Here is a 15,234-nt window from a genome sequence, read left to right as displayed (position 1 = left end):
TCTCTAGAACAATAAAAGTAATCACACAATTGGATTTTCTGTTATATTTTATTCTAATTAAGGCAACATACATCCACTACCACAGAGGTGCTAATCATCAAACCTCATATTTAAAGCCACTGTGTAGAAAACTTCCTGCTTTGGCGCCCTCTAGTGGCAGAAAATGACAACATGGCAGATGACAATGCAAAATAACAAGCTCCTGCTGAAATTAATGAGCTAAAACCAACTCATAGCTTCGACCGCCTGAATAATTTGCCACCAAGACTGCATGAAATTACACACAAAGTGGCTTTAAATGAAGAAATAAACACATAATTGATTAAGAGTATGTTGCATACTATCTCCAGAGACACAGCAGACTCTTCTTCATGGCAGCTACTCGCCGCTGTCTTTTGCCTGGTGAAAGAGGAAATAAGCGAGACGTCAACAGTTAATATTTCTGTCAGTGATGCCAGAAGCTGAGTGACTCACCTTTCCCATGTCACGACTCTTGACTTTCATCTTGTTGATCTGGGACTCGGCGATGTCGGCGCGCTCCTCGGCCTCCTCCAGGTCATGCTGCACCTTCCTCAGCTTCGTCAGATGAGTGGTGGCTTGTTCCTCCTGTCCGATACAGAATAAGATATTAACTTACTTAACTCTGGAAAAACCTGTGAGTGAGGGTTGACAGAAAAAGAAGCAAGTCACTCACGGCTTCTTCGGCCTGCCTCTTGTACACTTTGACCTTCAGTTGGAGTTTGTCCACCAGCTCCTGCAGCCTCATCATGTTCTTCTTGTCTTCGTCAGACTGATATTCGATAACAGACAACAAATACTTGAGCGCTACAGCTTTCTGTATGAAAAGGAACAAAGGTTTTTCCAGGAGTTTACCTGATAGGTGAGCTCCTTAATCTTGCGCTCAAGTTTGCGAACACCCTTCACAGCATCCGACCCGTGTCTTTGTTCTGCATCAAGCTCGTTCTCGAGTTCTCGAACCTGGAGAAGAGTTTTTAATTGATTCTACAGATAGAACAAGAACCAGTCATTCTCTCAAAGTGTAGCAGGATTTACCCTCGCTTCCAGTTTTTGAAGTTGCTTCTTTCCGCCCTTCATCGCCAGATTCTCGGCCTCATCGAGTCGCTGCTGCAGGTCCTTCACTGTCACCTCCAGGTTCTTCTTCATCCTTTCCAGGTGGGCGCTGGTGTCCTGCTCCTTCTTCAGCTCCTCAGCCATCATGGCAGCCTGAAAAATGGAGTCAAGTAGTCTGCAGATTGCTGCTTTTCTCAAGCAAAAATCCAGACACGTAACACCTGTGGAGGACTTACATCAGTGATGGCCTTCTTGGCTTTCTCTTCGGCATTCCTGGATGCTTGAACGCTGTCATCCATCTCTCCCTGAATCTGAGACAGATCGGCCTCCAGCTTTTTCCGACTGTTAAGCAGGCTGGTGTTCTGTTAGAGATCATTTCGTTTGACATTAGGTGGATGTTTTCAGGCTTAAACCTGCATTAACTGATTTTTTGGCCACCTGGGTGAAACATCTTCAAAGTACCTAAAAGAAGTTCAGTTGCCTTTGATTCTAGCATTTAAGAATCAAAACATTTCACATCATTTGTACAATAACGGACACTGAGTCAGCCACAAACTGCAAGCCAAACAGCGTGGTTGTAGTTTTTTTTAAATTTCGGGTGTATAACAATGCTAAGGTACTTGACCAATCAGTCCCTGAAAGTTCCTGAACCTTCAGAAAGTATCGCCCCCCAAGCATGGACTTTTTTTGAGGTGAAATTATCTCCCTGGATCTTAATTTAGACCCTGGTTCCTCAAGTAGAAAGGCAGGTAGGGACACTTAAGTTTAAGTTGTAAAGGTTCCTGTTCCCTTTGGAATGGCTACCTTGAAAACATGATAAAAGAACAGTAGATCTGAACCTGCGAGTGCAGGAGCTGGACTCTCTCGCTGGCATCCAGCAGCTCCTGCTCTGCTAACTTGCGGCTCCTCTCCGTTTGCTCCAGAGCCGCTCTGACCTCCTCCATTTCAGCCTGTATGAGATTACTCCTGCGCTCAGACATGGCCACCTGCTCCTTCATGTCCTCGTTGTTTCTCAGGACATCGTCGAGGTGGATCTGAACCTCCTACAGAGCCAGATAAAAACAGTGTCTAATTTTCTACAGTGCGTGCTAATAAAGGAAATACTGCTCAAGTTTGCACAGGGTGTTGTTTGTGGCCCACCTTGAGCTGAACCTGGACATTCCTCAGTTGTTTCTGGGCCTCGGCCGCCTGCCTGTTAGCGTGGCTCAGCTGGATCTCCATCTCGTTCAGGTCTCCCTCCATCTTCTTCTTCACTCTCAGGGCGTCGTTCCTGCTCCGGACCTCGGCATCGAGGTTGCTTTGCATTGTGTCAACGATTCGTTGGCTGTTTCTCTTCAGCTGTTCGATCTCTTCGTCCTTCTCTGCTATCTTCTTGTCCACCTCAGACTTCACCTGATTCAGCTCCAGCTGGACTCTCAGGATCTTGGATTCCTCATGCTCCAAAGAGGCCTAATTAAAAGGGACATGGAGTCGTATTGAGTATATTTAAACATACGTATATATTCAGATATTTTTTTTTCTACATACCTCTGCCTCCTCCAGAGCAGTCTGAGCCTCTAACTTCTCCTGCTCAGCCTGTTTCTTTGACTTCTCCAGCTCATGGATGGTTTTGCCTGTTTCTCCCAACTGTTCTGTGAGATCCATAATTTCCTCTGTACCAAATAGAAATATGATTATGTTCAACCATTTACCAACTAAAAAAACAGCATATTATTGTAGATTTTAAAAAAGGTGCTGATATACGTTGCAGGTTTTTATTTTCCCGTTTGAGGGTCTCTAGCTGTTCCAGGCATTCTTCGAAGGCGTTCTTCATCTTGAAGTTCTCGGTGCCCAGAGAACGAACCTCTTTTAGAGACGACTCCAGCTCTGCTTGACCTTCCTCGTATTTCTGCTTCCACTCAGCCACAACCTGCAGAAAGGTTGAGGTTGACAGTTGAATGTTATCACAAATAGCCTCAAGGTTATCCTGGGGTACCTGCTGATTTCAGTCCCACTGAGGGACACCTGACCAACACAACAACATCAACAATAGCAGACAAAACAATGGCAATGGAGGAAACAATATCCCATTCTTAAAGGTTTTATTGCTACTACACTTCTTCTTGGGTTTGCTATTTGATGAGTTGTGTTAAAACTGCATTTACAGTAAAATGGTTTTAGCTTGGACTTTTGGGAACTTTTGTCCCCTTTTGGCAGTGAGAATAACTACAATCCATGTTCGTCCTTGCTGTCAATTGCTTGAGCATCTGAGCTACACTGGCATGTGTACACAACATTTAAGTCTAATGGTTAAAACCTTGTCAAAATTTCTTTGCTTCTTATCCAAGGCAGCAGCAGCAGCGTTGGACCTTTCGACGTCCATCATCAAGTCCTCCACCTCTCCCTGCAGCCGCTGCTTTGTCTTTTCAAGAGAGGAACACTTGGAGTTAATGGCCTCCACAGCTTCTTCTGCATCCTGCAGACGCAGAGCAAGCTTCTTCCTGTGGGAAAATATCCAGTAATCGTAAGAGGAGAGGAGATAATATTCGGTTTTAAACTGATGTGGAGACTCCTCTTACTTTGCTTCCTCAAGCTCCTCAGTGCGTTGGATGGCGTCAGTCTCGTACTTTGTTCTCCACTGAGCCACCTCACTGTTGGCCTTGGACAGGCAGCGGTGCAGCTCAGCTTTGGCCTCCTGCTCCTCCTCGTACTGCTCCCTGAGCAGCTCACAGTCATGTCGGGCCGATTGCAAAGCATGAGCCAGGGCGTTTTTAGCCTTAAAGGAAAGTACAGAACCAGCATAAACTCTTGGCTTCATTTTTAAACTTTGCTTGTGTTCGTCTCTTTTGCAGGACCTCACCTTCACCTCCTCCTCGTGAAGTCTTCTCAGCTCCTCAATCTGCTGAATAAAGGCTTGCTTTCCCCGAGTGAGCTGTGACATTAACGATTCCTTTTCTTCAAGCTGCCGAGACATTTCACCTGGATTGCAAGTGCAAGAAAAATTAGCACCGGCTTCTCTGTGATCTGATAAATCTGATAAAATGTTCCTCACCATTTTCTGTCTGCAGCCGAGCTTTCTGACTCGAAAGGTCATTTATGAGTCTATGATGCTCCTCCTCTTTGGTTTTTACCTCATTCAGTTGATCCTCAAGTGAACGGCACATTTTCTCCAAATTAATCTTTAAGTTTGAAAAAGAAAAGATTCACTTGTCTTCTCTTTGAATGGTGAACTTAAGTGAACTTAAAAATCAAGATGGACATAAAAACCAACCTTTGCTTTAGCCATAGTTTCCATATTGCTTGCTAAGTCATCCATCTCCAGTCTCAGCTCACTCTTCTCCTTCTCCAGTTTCTGCCTCACTCTCTGGATGTTATCCAGCTGTTCTCCGAGCTCGGCCACGCTGTCTGCATGTTTCTTGCGCAGAGCGGCAGAAGTGGCGTCGTGCTGCAGCGAACACTCCTCCAGCTCCCTGCGCAGTTTGAGGAACTCAGCTTCTCGCTTCTTGTTCATCTCAACTTGAGCAGCGGTGGCTCCTCCAGCCTCCTCCAACCGCTCAGTGATCTCCTCCAGCTCCCTGGACAGATCCGACCTCTGCTTCTCCATTTTGGCTCGAGCTGAACGTTCAGCCTCGATTTCCTCTTCCAGTTCTTCAATGCGAGCCTGAAGATACCCGATTACAACCATGTGATTCTAGAAGTAATTTAGCTTTGTAATATAATCTAAAACTCAAGGTGCTAACTGATTATTCACCTGGAGTTCTTTTATTTTCTTCTGTAGCTGTGTACCAAGAGCTTGTTCATCCTCTACCTTTGTCTGCAGCTGTGACAACTCAAAGTCTTTCCTGTAAAGTGAAGTGAAGCCCACTGTTTGTTTATACAGACAGATAAATTAACCCTACTGGTCAAACAGGAGCTTGGCTTCATAAAACATTGATTATGCTCATAGAGGGTTTCTGTCATTTGTCTTTACAAAAGAAACATTTCAATTTTCATTCGAAAACCTACTTTTTCAGCTTTTCATCCAGCTGCTGCTTCTCATTTTCCAGATCCATGATGGACTCGTGAGCGAGTTTCTGATCGCCTTCCAGCTTCCTCTTGGCCCTCTCCAGATCCATACGGACCTTCTTCTCTTGTTCCAGTGAAGCCTCCAACTAAAAACATGAGCATTGTCATCACATGCACCTTAATTATAGCAAATCTAGTTTACCTTTCCAGCCTTTACTGTGCATGTAACTCACCTCATCCACCTGCTGTTCTAGTTTGGTTTTAGCTTTGGTCAGAGCGTTGATTTTGTCTTCCTCTGACTGGAGGTCGTCCAGTGTTTGCTGATGAGCCTCCTGCAGAGCTTTCTTCTCTTTGGACAGTTTGGTGATGTTCTCGTCTTGGCTCATGATTTCTTCAGTCAGGTTTTTCACCTAGAACCATTTTTAAAGAGTTACATGACACTTCTCCACCAACATTTTGACTGTGTTACACAACGTGAGATATGTTTACTGTAACATTACCTTGTTTTCGACGGCATGTTTCTCCTTCTCCACTTTGGCCAAGGTGAGCTCTAAGTCGTCGATGTCTCTCTTCAGCTCTGAGCACTCGTCCTCAAGTTTTCTCTTCTTTGCGGTCAGCTCAGCATTTACCTCCTCCTCGTCCTCCAGTCTCTCTGTCACCTCCTTCAGCTTGGCTTCCAGCTGGATTTTGCTTTTAATGAGTCCTTCACATCTCTCCTCTGCATCCAGCAGGTTGTCTGCCTCCTGTTATCATCAAAATTAAAGATAAAAATCCAACCATAGCAATCATGCTGACCTTGTAACATTATAACTTACTGCTTGGACTTGAAGTAGGAGATCATTCTTCTCTTGGACTATGGAGACCATTTTCTCTTCAAGCTCCCTCCTTCGGTTTTCTGATTTGGACAGATCCTCTTTGAGCTTCGTGAAATCCACCTTCATTTGGGCCATTTCCTTCTCAGCCTCAGCGCTCTTCAGGAGAGGTTTGAGCTTAAAATACAGCTTCATCCATGGCCAGTGTTTTACGTTCATGAAAGAACGGAAGTTGTACTGAATTGTGTAGATCGCCTCCCTGTCAAAATAAATAAAAATAAAACAAATTAAATAAATTGGATAAGTTTACTCTGCAAATTTCAGCTCGAATGGTGTCATTTTTCTTCTTTACACACATCTTTTTATTCTAAACCACTAAGGTATTATTTTACCCCCTCATCCAAATAGAATTGTGGTGTTTGGTGTGTTCATCAGGAAATAGGAAAAAAGTAGATCATGAGCTTTATGGATTATATTTTACAAGTGTCACAGATTTCTGAGAGTGTTTTGCTTTCCTTCCAGGCAGCCATTACAACTCTTGAGGATATTAAGATCAAGTCATAATGTTCACCATATTCAGCATCTTAGTTTAGCCTGCAAGCATGCTAATATTTGCTAATTAGCAGGTATTTGGTCACATAAACTATATACAAGCACTGATATTATGAATTAATGATGCTACAATAGGATGATGACCATGGCTAAGTATTATGCCGCACTCAAATGAGGTGTATTTACCGTTCACAGGAGGAATCAGAGTGAACACTCCCCACTTGTGGTATTCACGACTTTGGAATTTTTTGAACGTTCCAATGTCACGTGATTGCTGACGTTGAAGGCGGAAGCCACGAATTCCTTTTGGATGGTAAGTTAATAAATGTCGTTCAATGTAATTTTAGTCATCGAGGCTTTTTCTTCAAAATTTTATAAAACGTCTAAAGAAAGCGTTGATATTCACACCAGCATCGTATGTTCTCTTTGTCGTTACGCGTCCTTCCAGACGCAAACAGTAACGCCTTATATTCGCCATGTTGCCGTTGCCTAGCAGCGATATTCTCACGATTTGACCACTTGAAAGCGAAGCATACCGTGTCTACGACTTCTTATGTGAAGGCATATGTTGAAGGCGACATTATGCTAAATCTTAACACGTTAGCATTACTTTTGTTAACATGCTAGCATGTTTGGATTAGCGTTTAGCTCTTGGCAGATTTTGATTAATGGCTACATTAGGAGAAATCAGGTGTATGATCCCAGTATTTATGAAATCCCACTCAACTATAGGTTAATTATTCCTCCATATGATAGCAACATAATGTCGAAATAGAGGTAAAGATCTGGTCCGGTGTCATTTGCATTTCCTCATGTAAACATATATTGCAGTTTTATAGTAGTAAATGTCTTTACTTTCTGGCCACCATTTTCTGGTACTCCAGCCGGATGAGGTATCCACGGCACAGAGCCTGAGTGGACATCACAACCTGGGCTAACCGCTCATCTCTCATCTCCTCCAGAGCTCCCAGCAGACCAGCTTTGAAAAACACCTGAAATTAAAGGTAAGTATTCATCTGTACAGCTCATTCACTCCTCATATCTCTGCCATTTAATCTGTGTGCTGTAACAAAAGGAAACCTTAGTGTGTCCAAACTTGTACTGTGTGTGATCCACATCGATCGAGCCCAGAAGTTTCTCTGCAGCTTTTTTGTTGTCCATAAACTGTCCCTCAGGAACAGCACTGGCGTTAAGGATCCTGTATCTGCAGGAGGAATAACAGGCCTGAGTATGAGCCCAAACATTATTAAACATTTAAATATGAAGCTTTATTTGCCTCTGCTTGAAATCCCCGTAGAGAATCCTGCTCGGAAATCCTTTCCTACAGATCCGGATTCCCTCCAGCACGCCGTTACAGCGTAGTTGGTGGATAACCAGATGGTTTTCCATTGCACCTATGATGAAAGCGATGGATATTTTTATTCAGGTTGTCAGGATATATATCTAGAAGTGAAAGGATTATCAAAACTACCTGGAGTTTTTGTCTCATTTGGGATCAAGCATCGCACAAAGTGAGGATGAGTTGTTCTCAGATTGGTCATGAGCTTCCCAAGATTCTCCTGTAAGAACATTGATATGTTTTGTTTTGGTTTCTAATTATCAGATGTGTCTTTTTTCACTGAAGTAATAGAACACCATTTTGGGAAATACATATATACTGTGTGGTGGAGATTGAAGAAGAAGATTGAAACCATTCTTCTGTCTGTTGATTGAATATAAAGCTACAGGCAGCTTAGCATAGCTTAGCATAAACACTGGCAACTGGGGCCAACAACAACCAGCTGCGTGTTGTACTTTCATATTTAGAGGATAGATATGAGAGTGGTATTGATCTTAAGTAACTCTCTAAAAGAAACTCAACATGTTAGAAAAGCAATAAAAAATACCACAGAGCTTTGAAAATGTTAATTCTGTTCAGTTTCAGATTAAGTCATTTTGAGTTAGCTCCAGTGTAGCTGTTTTTCCTGTGTTAAATTGGGAATTTTTAAGGGATAACATTGGTATTTTTGAACCTGGGCTTTATTTTCTGCAATGTAGTCAAAGTGGGTTCGGTCAAAGTATGTCCTCAATACTGCACTGATTCCAAAGATTTTTGTTCCTATTAATTATTTACATCTGAAAACATTGGAAATTAATGCAGAGATTAAAAAATACCAGAGTTATCCTTTAAATTTATTACATTTTATGGTCTCAGAAAATTAAAAAATTGTGTTTTTTGCTAAAAATGGCTGTGAAGTTTACTTTAATAATACTACTTTTATCTCACCCTGAACAGAGCTGACACAGTTTGGAAAGATGCTCCCTTCTTCTTGGTTCCTTTCTTCGTTCCTCCTGCGGCTGCATCTGCATTAAGGTACATTAAAATAATGCCATTACTTACTGGCAGACTGTATTAAACAGCAGTGTTTCACTTTGATAGATCATTTTCATTTTGCATGAACAGTATTTCTCCATATGCATCCATAATCAGGAAACACCACTCTACTTATCATCCATCTGCAAACTACCTTTGTCAGTGTGTTGCTTTGCATTTCTACATTTCCACAATGATGCAGAGCAAATGATAGTAGATATTAATCATAATATGGTGATAACTACATTTCCTTTCAGAAAAAACAATAGGTTGGCTCTTCATGAAATAATCAGATTGATATAGGTTCAGAATTTGTCAGCACTTGGTTAAAAAACTCAGTTACCATCTGATCCAGAGAAGCTTGCATAGAACATTGCCAATATTTTGACCGACGACTTCTGGTAAAGCTGCACCACAGATTCGTTCAGTGGGTCTTTGTTCTTCTCCAGCCAGCCGGTGATGTTGTAGTCCACAGTGCCGGCATAGTGCACCAGGGTGAAGTGAGCTTCAGGCTTCCCTTTCACCGTTTTGGGCTTCAAGAAGCAGTTGTTCTTGCCGAGATGTTGGTCATACAGTTTGTTCTTGAAAGAGGTGTCTGTTGATTTTGGGAACATGCACTCCTCCTCGAGGATGGAGAAGATTCCCATTGGCTGAGAAACAAACCATTTTTATTAATAAAGGTATTATAAGGCTAATGTTTTAACTTACACACCATACAATACCTTTTCAATGAGCTCAATGCAGGCTGCCAGGTCCATCCCAAAGTCAATGAACTCCCACTCAATCCCTTCCTTTTTGTATTCTTCTTGCTCCAGTACGAACATGTGGTGGTTGAAAAACTGTTGCAGCTTCTCATTTGTGAAATTAATGCAGAGTTGTTCCATGCTGTTGTACTACAGAAAAACAGTAAAGATCATATTCAAGTAAACAGAGATTACTTGACGAACCTGTGGATAAAAATACAATTTACAGTCTTACATCAAAGATCTCGAAGCCAGCAATATCGAGAACGCCGATGAAGTGTTGTCTGGGTTGTTTTGTGTCCAGCTGCTGGTTGATTCGTATGACCATCCACAGAAACATCTTCTCATAGACGGACTTTGCAAGAGCACCAATAGAGTTGTACACCTAAAAAGAGCAAAAGATAAAAAGAGACAAGTAATTTGAGAGTGTATTGAATTTGAAATGAAACAATGACTGTGGCGTTCAAGTGCTGACTCTTCGTTAAATTGCGTCCCCATCAGGTTAGTAATCCAAATATGTCAAACTGATAGAGCGCCCTCTGCTGGACCATGAGTAAAATTATTTCAAATGGTTTGATAACCTTATAGAGACTGCAGCCGACATTTTGAACAGGTCATTGCAGTTCAAATATAGTTTGAATTAATGTTTGAATTTCAAATAAAAATGACATTTACAATCAAAAACATGAGAAGATAAGGTTAAAATATACCAGAATTATCCCTTAAAATAATTCTTGCTTGCAGTTTTACCTGCTGTACATTTTGTCCTTTGGTGACGTACTCATTTCCAACCTTTACTCTGGGATAACAGAGGTTTTTCAGCAGATCAGCAGAGTTCAGGCCCATTAGATACGCTGCTTTATCGGCCTCTGCAATGAAACAAAAGCCATCTTTTGGATTTGGATTTATCTTTCCATTTATACCCTTTCCCTGTATTTGTATGATAGTATGATGGATGGCCCTCACCCTCAGTGCCATCGGGCTCCGCCTGCTCCTCCCGCTGTTTCTGCTTGAACTTCATGTTACCATAATGCATCACAGCACCAGTCAGCTTGTAGATGGATGCTTTCTCTTCAGCAGTGAAACCCAGAATATCAAAGGCTTCCTTTGTTAAAAAAAACAAAGCAAAACAGGAAAAGTCATATGTAAAGCAACTGAAAAGACAGAGCAAATCTTCATGTGCTTTCAACTCACGTCTGTAGCCATTAACTCCTCTGCGTCGTTGATGCTTTTGACGCTGATTTCCCCTTGACTGATGAAGGCAAAGTCGTAGGGGTTTGTGGTGATGAGGAGCAGATCTTGAGAGAAAGAAATCAAGTTAAAATCTGCATCTGACTAAATATGAGAAAGAGAATAATTAAAACAAAAAGGATTCAGCAGAATACCAATGAGTTCAGGCTTCTTGTTGCAAGTGAGCTGATAAAAGATGTGATAACTCCTCTCAGCCACCAGCTGAAAGGTCACTCTTGATTTCTCCAGCAGATCTTTTCATAAGAAAAGGCAAAATTATCTTCAAGCACCTTTATCAGTCACATCAATATTCTATAAAATATTTGTATAAACTTACATGTTTCAATATCTGCAGATGACAGTTTACCAGTGGTGCCGAAGTGTATTCGAATGAATTTACCCTATCCAACAAAGAAGAAAAAAAGTCACATCTTATGCTCTGTGTTGAATAAATTCCTGTTAAATCAAAATGAAGTCCCTACGGCTCACTCACAAAACGCGAGGAGTTGTCATTCCTTACTGTCTTGGCATTCCCAAAAGCCTCCAGCAGTGGGTTGGCTTGGATGATTTGATCCTCCAGAGTCCCCTATAGAGGATTAAACCTGTAAATCTGACACCCACTCCTCTCTGAATAAAACAAACGACCGACTCTACCTGCTGCATGGCCTGTCAAAAAACCTGCTCCAGCTCACCTTCATTTTACTACTCATCTCCTTTTTCTTGTCTGTAGACACTGCGATTGTCGCAAAGTACTGAATGACACGTTTGGTGTTGACAGTCTTGCCTGCACCGGATTCTCCACTAAGCAAAATCAGAAGTACAGATTTCAACTTATGATTGTTTTATCTGTCATTAAATATTAAAAATCGCTGCTGTACTTACGTGATCAGTATGGACTGATTTTCACGATCTGCAGGACAAACAAAGAAGACAATTACATGGCGAAAGAAACTCAAATTATTCTGTTGTACAGACTTTGGGCTGCAAACGTACCAGTGAGCATGAACTGGTAGGCGTTATCAGACAAGGCGAAGATGTGAGGGGGAACCTCCATCCTCTTCTTCCCTCTGTAGGCCTGGACCACCTCTGGGTTGTAGACCGGCAGCCATTTGTAAGGGTTCACAGTCACGCAGAAGAGCCCAGAGTAGGTCTGCAGGGAAATAACAGATAGATAGACATATTTTAAAATTTCAGAAAACGGAAATGTTGCGATTGTAGCAACTAAGGTAAGGTAGGGGAATTAAAAACAGGATTTAATAGTTTCTTACATTTTTCTTAAATTCATGCTGTCGTATTATGAGGCAGCGACCTCTCTGAAATGCCAGTGTGTTGTTTGCTTTTGTGACCAATTTTTATATTTTGTACTCCTGTCTAGTAGGGCGGTGCAATATGACGATATAATCAGATGACGAAATAAAAATATCTTTCGTTTCATATCATGCTCTATCGTTAATTCGTAACTAGTAAATTAGAGTTCACCTGCAGGTACATGTGGACATACGCAATGTTTGTTTACGTTGCAGCATCAGTTCGTGGTGTCTGGGTTCACTGTTCTTGATCAGTACTGCACTGATTCTAATGACTTAACAGCCAAAAACGTGACCCTGGTTCAAAAACGAGTTATCCCGTTTTACAAATAAACATATTATGCTAAAGTTTGGTTTTACCTTTGCTGTTTCACTTGTGTAATTACTCTCACTGCCAGAAGGGGGAGACAAAAGTTACAAGGACAAGTGGGTGAGAGTTCAGAAAAACAATCTAATGATGGCAAATCTGACGCATTATCTGGCTGCTAGATACTTCAACTGAACAAAAACAGTCACTTTAATCCTACCTCTAGGCTTGTATTGAAGAGGCTGCTGTTTTCTAGAATTATAGACTGATCAATTTGGGGATGTATAAACAGTGGGCTTAATGACATTTTTAAATGATCGGATGTCAAACATTTAACCTTTAATAGTTCAGTCACTGTCAAAGTAAAACAATGAGATATTAGTCCAATAAATCAAAACAATGAGCTATGAGCTGCGTTGACAGAGTCAGTCTTTCTATTAAATCAGCAGCAGCAGATGGCAGTTAAAAATAATATCCAGAACAGACTGTATTCAGGCATATTACAATGATTTTAATCTTCCTTGGGAGATAATTTGTTATTAAATTTTTAAGTGTCAAACCCAAATTCCGACTTATATAAATGTGAGCTTTGTATTTATTTATTTATTTTTTTTAGCACAGATCATTGAGAGGGTTTACTTATTTTGGCCTTGAGTAAAAGTATAATGTCTTTGTATAAGCCCAAATTCTGTAGTGTACAAAGACAAAACAAAATTGAAGTTCAATCTTCCATCATGTCCCTGATTGGCGTCATATTTCTCATACAACTTACATAGATCATCCAAGCTGCGTAGCGCTCCTTGAGGTTAAACAGCACTGCCGGCTCATGGAGGTGGGTCATCATCACCATGTCCTCAATCTTATCGAACTTTGGGGGGTTCATGGGAAACACTTGGTCTTCCCTGACGGTCAAAGTCTGGGGAAGCAGAAACAGAAATGTCTTTGGTTGTAAAGTGAAACAGAGTATGATGCTTAAAGCTTCATGCAACTGCAGAGAATAAACAAAAGTTAGACTAGAGTTTTCAAAGGCTGAAGGACACACAATATTCACTGTCCACACATTTTCTTACAAAATATTACTCTCGTGGAAAGTGAAGCAGCGTTTGGAGTGTCAAGAGAGACTAAATGTCTCTGTTGAAACTAGAGCAATAACATTCTGCAGGTTTTTTATTGCAGATTTGACAGACAGAGACACCCTGAAGCTGTATAAAAATCCTCCATCACACTGGGACCAGGCCCTGCATTGTCTGACATCCCATTTAACAGAAAAACATATCACTGGCTGTGTTCAGTGTCTAATAAAAAGTCAGTTTATCAGCGTAACCCTTCAGGCCACCCACTCTGTCGTCTATGGTCTTGACGGTGACTTTGCCATCCACCCTGTCCTGGATCTCGGCCTTGACGTATAGCTCTTTCTCATCGCTGGCGAAGCACGCCGTCTTGCTGTCAAACGGCCGAGACTGAGCCTCCGTCCTCTCCCTCTCAGACTTGCGGAGGAACTGGGCTGCTGGCCCGAAGATCGCCATTTCCCCATCTGTGCTCATTTTCTCCTCCTGAATCAAGGACAAAACACCTTTGGCATCATTTCAAATCTCTCTCACATGTGGATAATGTTTGAAATTGAATCCAGATCGCTGTTATACTCACCTGCTTATTGCAACGCTGCGGTTACCTCAAAGTTCAGGACTGAAGTCTGAAACAGGAGTTTTTTAAAAGATGCCAGAGAATAATCCTGCACAGTAGCTCTTCTAGATTATGTGGTAAAAACAGACATAACCAGTCGCACTGTCCCTTTTTATATCCCACCATTGTCCTTGGTGTGAAGCCTCTTTCCTTTACATGGTCATGCACCGGTAGAGTTACACGAACCTGTTGCTCATCATGGGTAAGGATGGATCCTGGATTAAGCACAAGATGCAGCAGAGTTATATATAGCTCTTTACACAGCAAAATGTCACATCTGAAGAATACTGGATGCATGCTAACACAATTCAAAAGGTGAAATGTTTATCAGTGAAAATTGTCCAACAACATATAATACATCAGTTGTGGTGTGAAAACCAGATATGATTGAGTGCTTTACAAGGAAAAAAGAAAAAAGAGACAGAAAACATGCAACATAGTGCTAGATGTTTATTTAATACATGCATGCAACTAACCTGGAGACACACCTAAATAGGCACCTGCAGGCAAGGTGCCTTCCAACAACAAAAGCATTAAGACAAGATATAAAAGGAACACAAAACAATATAGAAAGACATACAAGTAGGATTTAAACTAAGATAGAGGATAAAAATAAGCTTTAAAGAGAACAGCAGCAACAGTGTGTGTGGTGAAAGATATAAATAAGTAGTCTCAAATTTAGTGTGTGAAAATTTTATCCAAATTCATTTATTAAAAAATATTACTAGAGAGGCGCCCTCATAGCCAAATGGTTAGGGGCACGTACCATGTGGGCCGGACCTTTGCTGCATGTCATTCCCCTACTCTCTCCCCGTTTCCTGTCTCTCTCTCACTGTCCTCTAAATAAAGGCAAAAAATACATTTTCAGAGTCAATTCAACAGAGGAATTTATGTATTAAGCAGACAATCATATGCAGTAGCACTGATTATAACATGTATTTCATATTCAACCTTTATGACATTTTTTTCTCTTAATGCATGAAAAAAATCACAAAATGTTCTTATTGAAGTTTCTCTTGACAAGACAGAAACAAAAAAATGACACTTGATTCTACAAAAACAATATTCAAACAAGCTAAAATAATCTCACTCCTTTGGTCAATATTTTTATTTATTTTATTAGTATATAAAGTTTTGATTTGATAAGATAAAGATCTATTTGCAGAATACAAAATTTTCTTTGTACTACATT

The 15,234-nt window shown here is 41.1% G+C and overlaps 2 protein-coding genes across 2 annotated transcripts in view; one reads left to right on the top strand and one right to left on the bottom strand.

Moving 5' to 3' along the window:
* Positions 1 to 108: 108 nt before the first annotated feature.
* LOC108873367 (myosin-1B) lies at positions 109 to 14,003 on the bottom strand. The gene is made up of 39 exons (XM_018661521.1): positions 13,700 to 14,003; positions 13,132 to 13,275; positions 11,739 to 11,895; positions 11,628 to 11,655; positions 11,438 to 11,546; positions 11,239 to 11,331; positions 11,083 to 11,146; positions 10,901 to 10,999; positions 10,710 to 10,813; positions 10,482 to 10,620; positions 10,266 to 10,384; positions 9,751 to 9,900; positions 9,495 to 9,665; positions 9,116 to 9,422; positions 8,686 to 8,762; positions 7,891 to 7,978; positions 7,696 to 7,813; positions 7,500 to 7,623; positions 7,275 to 7,411; positions 5,871 to 6,126; positions 5,556 to 5,798; positions 5,289 to 5,465; positions 5,056 to 5,201; positions 4,802 to 4,892; positions 4,322 to 4,711; positions 4,103 to 4,229; positions 3,911 to 4,029; positions 3,630 to 3,826; positions 3,368 to 3,551; positions 2,815 to 2,980; positions 2,599 to 2,723; positions 2,212 to 2,520; positions 1,911 to 2,114; positions 1,308 to 1,433; positions 1,054 to 1,224; positions 874 to 978; positions 695 to 790; positions 475 to 606; positions 109 to 399 (listed from the first exon to the last, which is right to left on the bottom strand). The coding sequence occupies exons 1-39, from the start codon at positions 13,901 to 13,903 to the stop codon at positions 379 to 381; spliced, it is 5,817 nt and encodes a 1,938-aa protein (XP_018517037.1). The 5' UTR covers positions 13,904 to 14,003; the 3' UTR covers positions 109 to 378.
* gas7a (growth arrest-specific 7a) overlaps positions 8,714 to 15,234 on the top strand; it is a 43,568-nt gene continuing 37,047 nt past the window's right edge. Inside the window, exon 1 of the mRNA XM_018661522.2 lies at positions 8,714 to 8,772. The gene's annotated coding sequence lies outside the window, so the exon portion shown is untranslated. The remainder of the gene's footprint in view (positions 8,773 to 15,234) is intronic.

This window comes from Lates calcarifer, linkage group LG11, assembly GCF_001640805.2.
Source record: "Lates calcarifer isolate ASB-BC8 linkage group LG11, TLL_Latcal_v3, whole genome shotgun sequence".
Lineage (NCBI taxonomy): Eukaryota > Metazoa > Chordata > Actinopteri > Centropomidae > Lates > Lates calcarifer.
This window is presented reverse-complemented; position numbering and strand designations above follow the sequence as displayed.

Excerpts from the sequence above, each read along its gene's own strand:
- LOC108873367 (XM_018661521.1), bottom strand. The coding sequence starts at position 13,903 with ATGAGCACAGATGGGGAAATGGCGATCTTCGGGCCAGCAGCCCAGTTC. Across the intron at positions 5,466-5,555 it reads AACATGCCGTCGAAAACAAG|GTGAAAAACCTGACTGAAGA; the intron begins GTAATGTTACAG and ends AAATGGTTCTAG. Across the intron at positions 4,030-4,102 it reads TCGGCTGCAGACAGAAAATG|GTGAAATGTCTCGGCAGCTT; the intron begins GTGAGGAACATT and ends CTTGCAATCCAG.